At 33.9% G+C, this 13222-nt stretch overlaps 2 protein-coding genes across 7 annotated transcripts; one reads left to right on the top strand and one right to left on the bottom strand.

The window, feature by feature from the left end:
* Positions 1-2082: 2082 nt before the first annotated feature.
* On the top strand, positions 2083-3772 carry LOC146957024 (potassium transporter 2-like). Of its 5 annotated transcripts, none has more exons than XM_085733509.1 (5): positions 2083-2414; positions 2667-2779; positions 2864-3106; positions 3211-3363; positions 3523-3772. In XM_085733509.1, exons 1-4 carry the CDS (start codon positions 2299-2301, stop codon positions 3231-3233), a joined length of 495 nt encoding a protein of 164 aa, XP_085589635.1. In that variant the 5' UTR covers positions 2083-2298; the 3' UTR covers positions 3234-3363; positions 3523-3772. The 5 variants fall into 5 exon arrangements, 3 of the variants coding, with proteins under 3 accessions (XP_085589635.1, XP_085589630.1, XP_085589624.1); XM_085733504.1 differs by having other exon boundaries at positions 3192-3363; XR_015021791.1 differs by lacking the exon at positions 2667-2779.
* A 1877-nt stretch (positions 3773-5649) lies between these two features.
* On the bottom strand, positions 5650-11823 carry LOC146957023 (protein neprosin-like). Of its 2 annotated transcripts, XM_085733489.1 has the most exons (8): positions 11679-11823; positions 10994-11120; positions 10744-10830; positions 10098-10376; positions 8739-8909; positions 8365-8418; positions 6516-6662; positions 5650-6250 (listed from the first exon to the last, which is right to left on the bottom strand). In XM_085733489.1, exons 1-8 carry the CDS (start codon positions 11744-11746, stop codon positions 5873-5875), a joined length of 1311 nt encoding a protein of 436 aa, XP_085589615.1. In that variant the 5' UTR covers positions 11747-11823; the 3' UTR covers positions 5650-5872. The 2 variants fall into 2 exon arrangements, with proteins under 2 accessions (XP_085589615.1, XP_085589607.1); XM_085733481.1 differs by lacking the exon at positions 11679-11823 and having other exon boundaries at positions 10994-11670.
* Positions 11824-13222: the final 1399 nt, after the last annotated feature.

Raw genomic sequence — 13222 nt, 5'->3', positions numbered from 1 at the left:
AAAAGCCGGGCCAAAAGATGTCTTAATAAAGGTGAGTTAGCTAACTAGTTAAGCTTGTGTGTATGGCATATAATTGTATTTTTCGCATACTTCTGTGCACCGGATGAAAGATGAAATTAGTCGAGGTTGGTTGACTTTTCTCAACTGCAATTTCCTTTATGGTAAGCGATTGATGTTGAAGGAGGAAAAATGTCCCTCAACTATGAGTTCTCCAACTTCTCAAATAGAGCGTTATGTACAGTTGTTTTTAGGTTTAAACTACACTATGGTAAGCGATTGTTTTTGAAATAAGCTTATATGATTGATTGTATGTGTTAATTATAATGTATAGACAGAGTGTTTGTAGTGTAACTATTTCCTACTAGCTAAATGATGTGACCTACAATGCTTAAACCCCTATTCAGCAAATTATGTGGGTGTTGCGTGATAACTCACTTGTCAGTGGGATCTTGACGCCTCACATTTGACTTCAATTTCCTCTCCTCGACATGATCTATTAACAATGTCCTTGGTGCGTAGCTCGACTAAAGATCATGTCTCCTTCCTCATTCCTCAAAAGTATAGTGTTTTTGAGAGTAAACATCATGGGTTTGTCACGTCAGTTCCAATATGTTTTGACTCAATTTTGAGCGCTTGACGACCCACATTCTGAGTTAGTGGCCTTGAGAAAGAATCAAATCCCTTGCTCGGCTGCTCTAGCATCACCCTTTCTTCACTCAGTTGAGATGGTTCATCGCATAATAGTCGAATCGCCTATTTGTGGAGTTTAAATAACATGATAGTTTTTTTTTTTTTTTTGTAAATATGTGCCTCATGCATTGTATCATCGATTGACCCTTGAGAAATGAGATGATGTGACATGATTAATGTTGGTGCGTGTGAACTGTAATCATTGAGTTGTAAAGTAGGAAATTGCTCGTTATAACCATACTTGGCTTACGATATGATATGTGGTTGCTAGTTATCTTCTGAATTAATGGAATTTTTCTTTTATGTGTAATGTTAATTATATTCATTTTTGACATTTGTTAGTTGATAGTTTTATTGGGGAAGGGATTGTCTCCCATGAATAATCTCTCCAGTTTTCTCCTGTGAGCAATCTCAACCATTCATTTTGTTTAATGACAAATCAATGGATATTAACAAAAACAATTACATCACATAGGCTTGGTATTTGTCTTTTCCTTCATTCCTCGTGAGATTCCTTTCACTCACAAACTCATCTGACTCAACCCACATTCCTAACAAACCCATCTCAACGGCAACCTGCACAAGTGGTGGCCGCGCGGTGGAGCTAAGAGACGGTGTACCACAGCAGCGGTGGTGTTCTCCCTTCCATCTCTATTTTCCATCTTTCTTTCTTCAACAAATTAAAAGACAAAACTCATTATCCTTCAAAAACATTAGCTTATAGGTTTTATTCTTTTCTTGATTGAGAGAGAGATAGAGTGAGAGAAGGAGATTTAAATTCTGAGTTTCGTAAAGAAGTTTGTTTTAGATTGATTGCTGGGAAATTGATTTCCATTGTTCATCTTTACTTCTACTTCTAATTCTTCCTTTTCATTCTCTTTTATTTTTTGTCGCCGAATCACCTAAGAAAATCGCAGATTGGATGAAAAACCACACAAAAATTGGAACCTGATGGGTTGGTGAGTTGTGAGTAAGAAAGATGATATTGTTCGTGAAGAAGGAATGAAAGAAAAAAGACAACCTATATGATTCAATTGTTTTATTAATAAATAGCCAATGATATGTTTCCACCAAAAAAAAAAAATAGCCAATGATATGTTATTAAAAGAAATGAATGGCTAAGATTTCTCACAGAAGAAAACTAGAAAAATAATTCACGGGAGACAATCCTTTTCCGTTTTATTGCATGACTTGTGACAGAGGCGATCCGATAACATGATAACCTTTATACAATGGTTTCAAAATTTTACACATTATCAGCTTATTCTACAAACAAGAATAAATAAATAAATAAATAAATAGCCGCCTCTTGCATTAATACTGAAAACAAAAATACACATTTTTTAATAAAAAAAAGGCAACCATAAAAAAATGAATGCAAAATAAACTAACAAGTCAGTTGTCTGACAACATATGTCCTATAACCATTAACCGATCAACAGTGGCGGAGACAGCGCCCGGCGACCCTGGGCGGTCGCCCGGGCTCGATCCGTAGTTTCCTCACTACCCATAGGCTCATTTACACACTTCAAACAAAAAAAATTGGGCAAACTGGGCAAAGACATCGCACGCGTACTCACTTCTCTGGCTCTCTCTCGCGGTGGTTGTATGGCAGCCAATTCGAGCAGCGGAGCGATCACTACCTTCGGGAAACGACTCATCAACCAGATCTGGAAGAACAACAACTCCATCTATTCCTCTGCTCCTCTCTCCCTCGCATCAAGGTATAATTTTGATTTTCATCATTTTTAGTATTTTACTCTGTTTTTTGCTAATTTCATTGTTTAATTACTATAAATTCAACTCTAATTAAGTAATTAAGTAGTACTGTTGCTAATTAATCTAGCTGCTATTTCAATTTATGAAATTATCATGAAGAAATTTTTGTGATCTGTTCGGTTTTGACTTTGATATTATGAAGAAGTTAATTTGTGATTAATAATAATAAGTCAAGATTCGTATGGTTTTCCAAACAGTGAATTTAATGAAGAGATTTATGGCACACTTTCTTTTGTTTTCTGGACTCTTACATTGATTCCACTCTTCAAATATGTGTTTGTTGTTCTTAGAGCTGATGATAATGGGGAAGGTAAGGATTTAAGTTTCAACAAATAAGAGAAACTAATATGATGATTTTCCTGATGATGATTTTCATGTATGTGTGATTATGCAGGTGGTACTTTTGCTCTTTATTCATTGATTTGTAGGCATGCAAAAGTTAGTCTTTTACCAAACAGACAGCATGCTGATGAAGCACTTTCTTCATATAAGATGGAAGAGCCTCCAGAGAAAGAATATTCTAAATTTAAGATGCTGCTTGAGAAGTATAAGACTTTGCATACTGCTCTTCTGATTGTGGTTCTTCTTGGTACTTGTATGGTAATTGGGGATGGAGTGCTTACCCCAACCATTTCCGGTAAGAATCCTATCCCCCTTATTTCACAATGTTTTACAAGTAAGTTGTAGCAAGTGATTGGGTTCAAGTAGTTAATGAACTTCAGTTTCGGTTGAATCGACCAGGAGTATATGAGTTCGAACTGTAATTGAAACAGTCAATGTTCAGACTTTACTTACTCCGGTTTATCGGTGTGGCCCTTCCCCCTGGTCAAGCTGCGTACTTGTCACAGCATCACAATGCTGATCTACGAATCAGCTACTATGTCTCCGTTCCAGGTATTCATTGCCATATATCACTTTTTATAGGAAATTACTAACTTGTAGTATAAATGAATTTATTTGCAATGCCTTTCCTGGTTTTCAAAACTCTTATGGTTGTTATTACCTGCTACAATAGCATATTATAGAAAACATTATACAAAATTTTGGCTGCAGAAAGCGTGAGATGGCCGGTGCTTATCTTAGCTATTCTAGCTTCTGTTGTGGGGAGCCAAGCAATCATCAGTGGAACATTTTCGATCATAAACCAGAGCCAATCTCTTGGCTGTTTCCCAAGAGTTAAGGTTGTTCATACATCAGAAAAAATACATGGTAGTATAAGACTCTGCAGCCTGTTTTTGACTCTTGTAAACAACTAAAGGTTAGACGAACCTCTCTTTTAAATTTTTTTGCATATATTTTTCGCCCAGGCTCTATGAGATTCCTGGCTCCGCCACTGCCGATCAATATACTTGGAATTATCAAAGAACAAAATAGAGGACTTCGTTAAAAGTCTGTAGATCAGCCTGGGATTTAAGTTGGAAACCTTCATTAGTGGGATTACATGATTCAAATGCTCCTTCTTCATACTCTGGTTCACGATCGCCTAACCCTGTTGTACCAGCAACCTTATCTACGATTGGTGGGATTTCCTCGACTGGCTTATTGTTGAGGACAACTCTTTGTTAGGAATGCTTTCAGCAATGGCCGGAAAAAATTTAACATAAAGCTTTAGACACTTCAGGCAATGAAACTTCCCATCTACCCACATTTTTGGATTTTGGCAATTAATCGCAGTGCTTGTAGCATCTTTAACAAAATGTGTTTCCTTTGTTGCCTTCGCTTTTGTTTCCTAGTAAGACGTTTAGTTTTATTACCTCGTAACCTTCGAGAGGGATCCACATGTCGGGCTATCATCTCTCCAATGCCCTTGATCGTGATCTCCAAAGAAGCATTCAGAGGCATCCCGCAGGGGAAATACTTCCCTGACATAGTTTTGGTGCCATTGGGGAAATCCTGGCCATTGATGTGTGTGGATGTGTGTGGGGATGTGTGTGTGATGTGTGTGTGTGTGGTGGAGATGCAAGCTATGACACCAAAGCTATGGCACCAAAGTGCTACTCATCCCGCAGGCGATCAACCAAGTGCGCTCCACATTCATGTATTTCTTTACATATACTTTTCTTTGTGTTTATATAGCATAAGTAACTAATTTTCTAGGTTAGGTCATGTAGATGAACCATGTAACCTATTGAGTTACCTTTGAATGCAATTTTTTGTTTGGTTTTATTCAATTATAATTTGTTCTTAATACCTTTCGTGCGTTTATGAATGTTCACGAAATGATCCAATCTACATGACTATTAATCGTGACTTTGAGATTTGCACTAATTATAATTGTTCAATCTATGGTAACTTTAGAAAATTCTGTTATGCTTTTGTGACAATAGTTTGGCGCTTCATTCAAACATTCAAAGAGTATATACTCACTTAAAACATTAGGGGGTTGTAACCGGAGAAGCGTGCTAGTAACCAATGCGTTGGCCTAACTATATTTTGTTCAAACGTCGTGAAACCATATAGGCAATTGTAGTCATTGGAGCCAGTTACCAAACATTGAAAGAAAGGGAAAGCAAACATGACATAATCATCGTTTTCTCTATTTCCTTTCGTTTTCCCAAGTTACATAATTCTAATCATATTCATTGTTGTAACATAGGATTTCACAATCAATGTGGAAACAAACTTTATAAGTTTTACTACTTGACGACAATTTAGTACACTAGCTAAAACAACCATCACTAGGGTTTTCTTCAATTTGAGTTGAAGCATTGCAATTTATAGTGGAAAAGGAAACAACTTTGCTTTGGGTTTGGGCTTTGGGAGAATTGAGCTTAGGAGAAAAATATGATAATGGTTCACTTCGATCACCGATGACCCCAAAATTCCTAAACGACCTATTCCACCCGTAACCCAATAAAACCCGCGCCGTGTGTGTAGTTTTCAGTTTGGTCGGTCGGTTGTAATCGGTTTGTCAGTAATTGCCCACCCCTAATTTGGATTATGAAATTCAGACATGAGTAATTTCGAGGGGATTACGAGTTAGGAGAATGGGGTGGAGTGGGGAAGAGAAATTCACTCATTAATGTTTAAAACCAACAACGTCAAGTAATGGATTAGGCATATTACGTGCAGCTATAGTTGAGGCCTTCTGCAATTTGCCAAACATTGCTATCCACCGGAAGATTGTATAAATTCTCCATGATACTAGTATGTTGTGATTATATATTTAAGAAAATTAAAGTGAAATAAAACATGATTCAAAATTGCCATTCCCTATCATGTTTTTGGGTTCAGAATTCACAATATCTTCCAAAGTAAACAAAACAAGGATGGAAACAGCACAAATAATTCTTTAATTACGTACAAGGAAAGAATGTAACAAGAAGACATTACTTAGACGTGGGACAAATTTGAAACCAAACTATACGTGTCCAATTGAATTTATATGTACGTCAACTAAAAATCATGGACACTTAGGATTATTCCCAGGCCCACCATAATAGAAGTATGTGCCCCATTCGTTGCTATAGGAGTTTTGAATATCATAACAATTTGTATTTTCAGCTAAGGTTGAGATGCTTTGCACTGAGCTAAGAGTGTTATCAATGTCCACAATCTCAAGGTTCCGAAAGTAGCTTGCTTTTCCGAAACCATCCTCGGCGAAGTGGCCCGAACCCATCTGGGTGGAGGTGTGTCGGCCGTCGGTCCGTGAGTTCACCACCTCGCCACCCCATTCTACCATGGTGGCGTGATCGGCTAAGTGTGTGAATAGCTCCGCTGGCCAATACCCTACCAATGTGTTGTCGCCAAAACTCATCCACCAATTCCCTACTCTTGGATCCTAATTCATATTGACAACAATAAAAAAATGTGAAAAAATTATCCTATAATTTATGCAATTTTATTCTTTTGATAAAAAGTGAGACATTTTTGTTTTAATGAATCTGCGCGTGACCATAAAGTATCAATTCAAAGGTAAAAATTTGATCTTATTCAATATTCAAATTTTCTTAGTAAACTAACTATTTGTGCCGTTTTAATAAATAATAATTTATATTTTTTCCATTTAAAAAAAAAATGAATTTGTATGTGGAAGAAATATTGACCTTCCAAATGAGGATTGAAATGTCATATTGGTTGCCAGCATAAGCAGAAACAGGAGAAATGGCAGCTCCAATAGCTATTTTACTATTGGTTTGAATAAAACCAGCACAAAGAAGATTGTAACATCCGGTTGCTTGATAAGAGTCACTCTGCATCACCAAATAAACAACTACTGTATGTAAGATTTATAAAGAACAAAAAATTTACAACTTAATTAACTGTAGCTAATTATAGCTTAAACCTAATCAACTCCACGTAGGTAGTTCGGTTGGTGAACAAAGGGACGTTGAAGGAGTTCAATCCCGAGAAACTAACATAACTACTAACATTGCTAACATTTCCCTATACAAAAAGTAGCTGAAACTTTTATCCTGATCTTACTATGCCCTCTTTTCTATCATTCCAATTTAAACCCCCTCCTCAAAAAAGATAAGATTTTTGCTCTCCACCCAGCACATTTTGCTCGCACCCTGCACTGCTTCCAAATATATCCTTGCGTTAGTTAAGTCACGCAGCGTGACTTAACTATCGCACGTTGTAAGCCATGCGTGACTTAACTAACGCAAGTTGTAAGCCATGCGTGACTTAAGTCACGCACCACTGGCCTATGCACGAGTTAACTCACGCACGTTGGCCGGTGGTCTATGCTCAAGAACACACGTTTTTGTGGACGGTGGTCACATTTTCAACCTTCAATCTACACGTTTTTTACAACCTTCACACATTTTTTTTACCACATTTATGGTAGTTACAACCTAGGCTCCCATTTCTACCTATAAATACCTCTCCATACTTCCCTAATTCCTCACACCATCTCACTTTCTCCCCCTCCTCACTCTCTCCCTCTATTTCTCTTCTTTCCTTTTTTTTTTCAATATTCTCTTTGGGGTAAAAAGTGATCAATTTTCGTGGGGTAAAATAGTGAGTAGCCGACTTGGGGAAGTGATCGACCCTTGGGATAATTTTAAACCTGTTTTTTTAACCGCAGGAACTTTTTACCGTGGGTAAAAAGAACTTCTTGTGGTAAAAAAAACATATTTAAATTTAGCCCAATGGTTGATGATGTATTTTCCCCAAGAAGGCTGCTCACTATTTTACCCCACGAAGATTGTTCACTTTTTACCCCAAGGAGAAAATAAGTAGATTTAGTGAATAAGTTCAAACTTATTGTATGAATTATTGTAATGTAATGTATGAATTATTAATAAAATGAGATATTATTTATGCCTCAATTTTGTTCCTTTGTTTTATATTTGCTTTTAGTTTCTAATGTTGTATTTACCTTTATTTATATTTGTATTAATTTAAAGAATAATATCGAATCAATAATTTAGAATAAAATTAAGAAAATAATTTAGATTAATGTAAACAAAATAATTTCAAAATAAAGTTAATAAAATAATTTAGAATAAAGTTAATAAAGTTAAGAAAATAACATAATTTGAATAAAGTTAATATAAACAAAATAATTTTGAATAAAGTTTATAACATAATTTGAAAATAGTAAATAAATTTAAAAAAAAGTAGCTTTGCGCCACTTAACTTGCGCAGCGTTACTTAACATGCGCATTAATTTACACTTGCGCAAGTTAACTAGCGCATAGGCATTTTGGGCATGGCTGCAGGGTGCGAGCAAAATGTGCTGGGTGGAGAGCAAAATTCAAAAGATAATCAAAGTATGATTTGGGCTAATAGAGAACAGTAACAAAGCTAGCATTTGGCCTAATAATTTTTGTGGGCCTAATTTTTTAGTTAAATAAGTTAGACTATTACTTTTCACACTCTAATAAACTACTTTAAAAACTAGCAATTTAAATATATAGACACATGCAGGAGAGAAGAAATCCTGACCGTCCAATATGTGAATAATCTGGGTCTGTTGTCACCATAAAGCTCCGGACTGACCTGACTAGTAGAATAAGCAAAGCTTCAGAGACCATTTCATTAAATAAAATTAGTATATTCCTGTTTCTACTTTCTATACATTGAATATAATATGTGCCGTGTTACCTAAGTATCACTTATAATTTAATTAATACATGAAATGTTGCTTCAAGGAACCAACTGAAAATGAGTGTGTCTATACTATATATACTAGTACTATAGTATAATATACACTGTCAGGCAATAAATTAATACCTGATTTTGTAAGTTGGAATTTAATCTTAATTATATGTAATGTAACTACATTAAAAAATTGAAATACTAGAAGTCAGAAGGAGTACCTGCCATCCAGCTTCGATGCTGTTAAGATCAGGACCATCAAAGGAACCTGAGAGGACCCAAATTTGGGAGAGACTGAACTCGTTCATCACTTCAATAGATGGATCCCACACACTTATTGATGCTTTTGCACCGTAGATCTCTTGTGATGATCCTGTGTACGCGATCGCATGCTGCACACGAACAATATATTTTTTTAATTATGAGTACATATAATTAGTGCAAAGTCTTCTTCCATTAGAAATAATAAATTACTACTATTATGATTAAAAAAACATTTGTTAAATCACAACAATGTTTAACAAAGTTTAAGAGTGTAAGAAAAGATAATATGACTTGAAGTACAAATAAAGCAATCTTGATTACATTCAATTCTAAAATTAAAAATTTATTAAGACGATTCGGTGTCTAGTTGAATTACAACTTTATTGAGTGATGAAAAGAAAAATTGATCTTGTTAACATTTTAATATAATGAGAAGATCACAACTTGAAGTTTAATTAATTAAGGATCAACTAGAATCATTTGATAGCAGCTAGATCTATCCGTGAAAATTACATTTTCCATCAAATTTTATACTATTTTAACCCTTGCATTCATGATTTAGTTATCATTACATCTAAATCTTTAATGTCATAAGGTAAAATTATATAAAGAGTGTATCAAACATATATTTTTTCTTCTTCATTACTATAGTTTTGAGTATATAAAGAGTAATCACACACTTTTTTAAATTGATGACATTTTTTTTAGCTAAAGTAAACTTATAACATTTCATTCAAAATAATAGGTCAATACAACGAGGAGGGAAGTAGAAAATATTTAGGCTTAGACCGAAATACCGATGCTCTAATAAGATTGTGAGCGAATTGATGACATTTATTAAATTATATTCACCTAAAGTTTATAGTAATCTAATCGTTTATTTCTTTTGAAAAAATGTAAGAATTTAATACTCAATTATTTGACATTTATTTGGTAATGATATTATTGGTGTTAAGTATTTAACGACTTTGGTGATTACTAATACTATTCCTTATGAACTGACCGACCAACTTTCAGCGGTTTTCCCTTCCAAGCCACATTTCTTCTCTTCATTACTAAATAAAGTTTAGGACTAATTTAGAAGCACCTAATGTCACACTATGATGGTTATATTTCCAAGACTATATAGATGCACCCCTAATTATGTATTAACCTATAGAAGTCACTATTCAATCCACATATCATTATTTTCATTCTATAGAAGTCATTATCCAAACCACGTAGCATTATTTTCCATAATATATCTAGATTGAAATCATCAAAGTATATAGCCATGTAATAATAGTAAGATCATTGTAGGGGAACCACATACATACCTCATGACCATTGCCAGAGAATACATCAGGTGCATCACTGCTCCGAGAGAGTGGAATTTGTGTTCGTTTTTTTCCATAATCATACAAAGATTTTGCTCTCAACACATCATGTACTGTACTCCTCCGAATAGGAACCGTTCCCTTTGGACACCTAGTCCCATTTCGATGCCACATTTGCCATGCGTTGTTTCTTACCCCCTCTTTTCCTTTTCCCACCTCCACATTATTACCATCACCATTCTCTATTTTCATACCTCTTGGCATTTCACTTGGCACTTTCTGTGTTGAAAAAAATTCAAGCCATACATTTAGAAGAGATAAAGTTTAAAAAAGTTTATAAACATTGACTTTCTTTATTTATCAAGTCCATTTTATAAAGACATGTTAAACACAATAAAAAAAGGGTCATGTTAACTTGTGCCCTTAGGGCACATGTTAAGCAACCTAAATAGAGCAATTTTGCATTGGAAAACACAATATAACAACTTTTAAGAAGTTGAATGCACGCCTTTTGATATGTGTATTTCTATAATGAGTATCTTAACATGTGCCTTGAGGGCACAAGTTAACATTAGCCTAAAAAAAAATATTATGTGTTACATTAATTATCAATTCATATTCAATAGTCAACTTCCAATAGTTGTACCTGGATCTTGTGACTCTTGAAAAGTGGGTGATCCAAAGCTAGTTGTTTTCTTTTGTGGACACAATCTATAAGATCTCCATCTGGGCTCTGAAATTAATAACACCAACCAAAAAAAGATAATTAAAAAAAAATTATAAACAAAAAAAAAAGGGAAGGAAAACAAAAACATTTATTTTGTGTGCATGGTCATTAAAATCTCAACCACTATAAACACATTATATGAAACATTAATGGCAATAAATAACATTACCTCAATGGTCAGAACAGGAGGCTTGTTAATCTTGTCTAAGTGCTTATTAATCCTTTCAAGCCTTAAGCTACTAATTTGTCTATACTTTGTGTAGTTTTGGATGCTGGATGATTCAGCCACAGTACCTCTTTGTAGAAGTATGGCAATGAAGAAAGTCAGAAGACGAAGAAGATGCAGAGTCTTTCTCCCAACAATATCCATATCTTTCAATGCAAGGAAAGAAAGACAAGAACAAGATAGAAAACTATTAGAAGCAAACACAGAAGACACAGAGGAAAAATGTGATTTTCATGTGCATTACCATGCTAAAACATCAACTCAAAAGAAGAAAATGAAAGGAAAAGTTGGAAAATGACTTGTTTGAAGTTTTCTGTGGTAATAGTATTAATGATAAAGAAGGGAAAGGTTGGTGAGAAGAATTAATTAAGGTGTTGCTCAGAGACTCTTTTGAACTTTCAGCATCAAATCATCATTGTCTGAATATGCATTTGATTCATATGTATTGATGATGGTGCATGATGAAGTACTGCTACATGCAGTTTGAACGATTTAATTTTTGGCTTTGTTTGGGTTTGAACAAAGGGAAAATTTGTGTGAGGAATAAGAGAGAAGAAGGGTGTGGGTTCATTCAAATGAGTAAGTTGAAACTTATTGAAAGCATTCCATTATGAAAAGGTAGACCTACCCAACTGAAACAATGCTCCTTTTATTGCACTTCTTCAATGTTGCATCTGCCACCATACACTTCGTCATTAATACTTCACAAATCTAATTTTTAGACTTACTTGTCCCATTTATTTTCTCTTTGTTTTTCATCCTATACTATTACTTGTATAATATAATATAATATAATATAATAATATACACACATGTACACTAACCTTCCTCCATTTTTATAAAACCATTTGCAAATTTTCACATATATTAAAAAAAAAACAGGTAAATGTGTCTATATATTAATGTGTATGTGTCGTCTATCTTGTGTATAGATGTTTCTAAATTACTTTTTTAAAAAGTTTCTAAAATATTTGAGTATATAAATGTGTGTAATATTCACCTTTTATCTTTCAAGATATTTGGTAATGTTAATTTATATTATATTTAGAATAATAAATAAATTTTATCTTTTTTTAGAGGAATAATAAATAAATATATCTAACTACTTAAAATGAAACTTATATTTATAGACACTTTTTCTACTAAATTGCGGTTTGACATATATGTTGGTTCTTCCGCTTACACCCTCTATAATTTAAATTATATTGTAAATCATTAACGAAGTTGAATCTCCCTAACTTGTATGCAGTATGTCTTCCCCCTTTTTATTAATTTTTTTTTTAACTTGTATATTGTATGTGTTCCCCCTTTTTATTTTTCAAAAAAAGAAGTCATTTTAAGATACGTGATTTAAACTTTGTTCTTTCTTCTCAAAAAAAACGTTATAATTAACGAATTGCATTGTATATCTTTTAACATGACTACACTTTTGGCCTTTTAAGTATAACGATTGTGCAATTTTGACCTCCATATTTTCTTCTTCATGTTTTGATCCCTTATATGTTTTATCATTTATTGATGCGGCATAACTAGCTATAATAGTTGGCGTGACTTTTTTTAAACATTAAAATCACCAAAAAAAGCTACAAAAAAAGAAGAAATTTTAATTAAGGACTTCATCCACTCTCACGTTTACATTTTTGACAAGTTTGTTTTTAATTTTAAATGAAAATTTTAATTAAAAATAAGAAAAACATAAAGAGGCAAAAATGGCTCATAAAAATCAAAGGATCAACATTGCATAGTTAAAATTACAAGTAAACCTTTTTCTATACTTCTCTTTTCTTTCCATTTCCACCTCCCTCCAATAAAAATATATTTTCCATTTCCACCTCCATCCAATAAAAATATAAAAAAAAAAGAGTATTTTCAAAATGGCTATGAAAAATAGAATTTTCCTTATTATTTCCTTGAAACAGCACATTTTCTCTCGCTCTCTAGTTTGCTTTCCTTCACAGTCTCTCCATCCTTTTGCTTAACCTTTTTCTTAAAATCTGACGAATTAAATGATACTTATTTGGTGGAGGTTACCTTTAACCTTTGGAAGTTTCCACGTGGGGCTGACCTGCTTTTCAATTTTATTTCATCACCTATACATAAAATTTACATAGGATATAAATTCAAATAGGTGATCTATGCACTATGCTGCCCTCTTAATATGTGAGCCTAATT

This window comes from Medicago sativa, chromosome 1 (genome assembly GCF_051527215.1).
Source record: "Medicago sativa cultivar Bolivia chromosome 1, Bolivia_mono, whole genome shotgun sequence".
Taxonomy (NCBI): Eukaryota; Viridiplantae; Streptophyta; class Magnoliopsida; order Fabales; family Fabaceae; genus Medicago; species Medicago sativa.
Note: the sequence above shows the minus strand (reverse complement) of the source record. Positions and strands in the feature narration are given on the sequence as shown.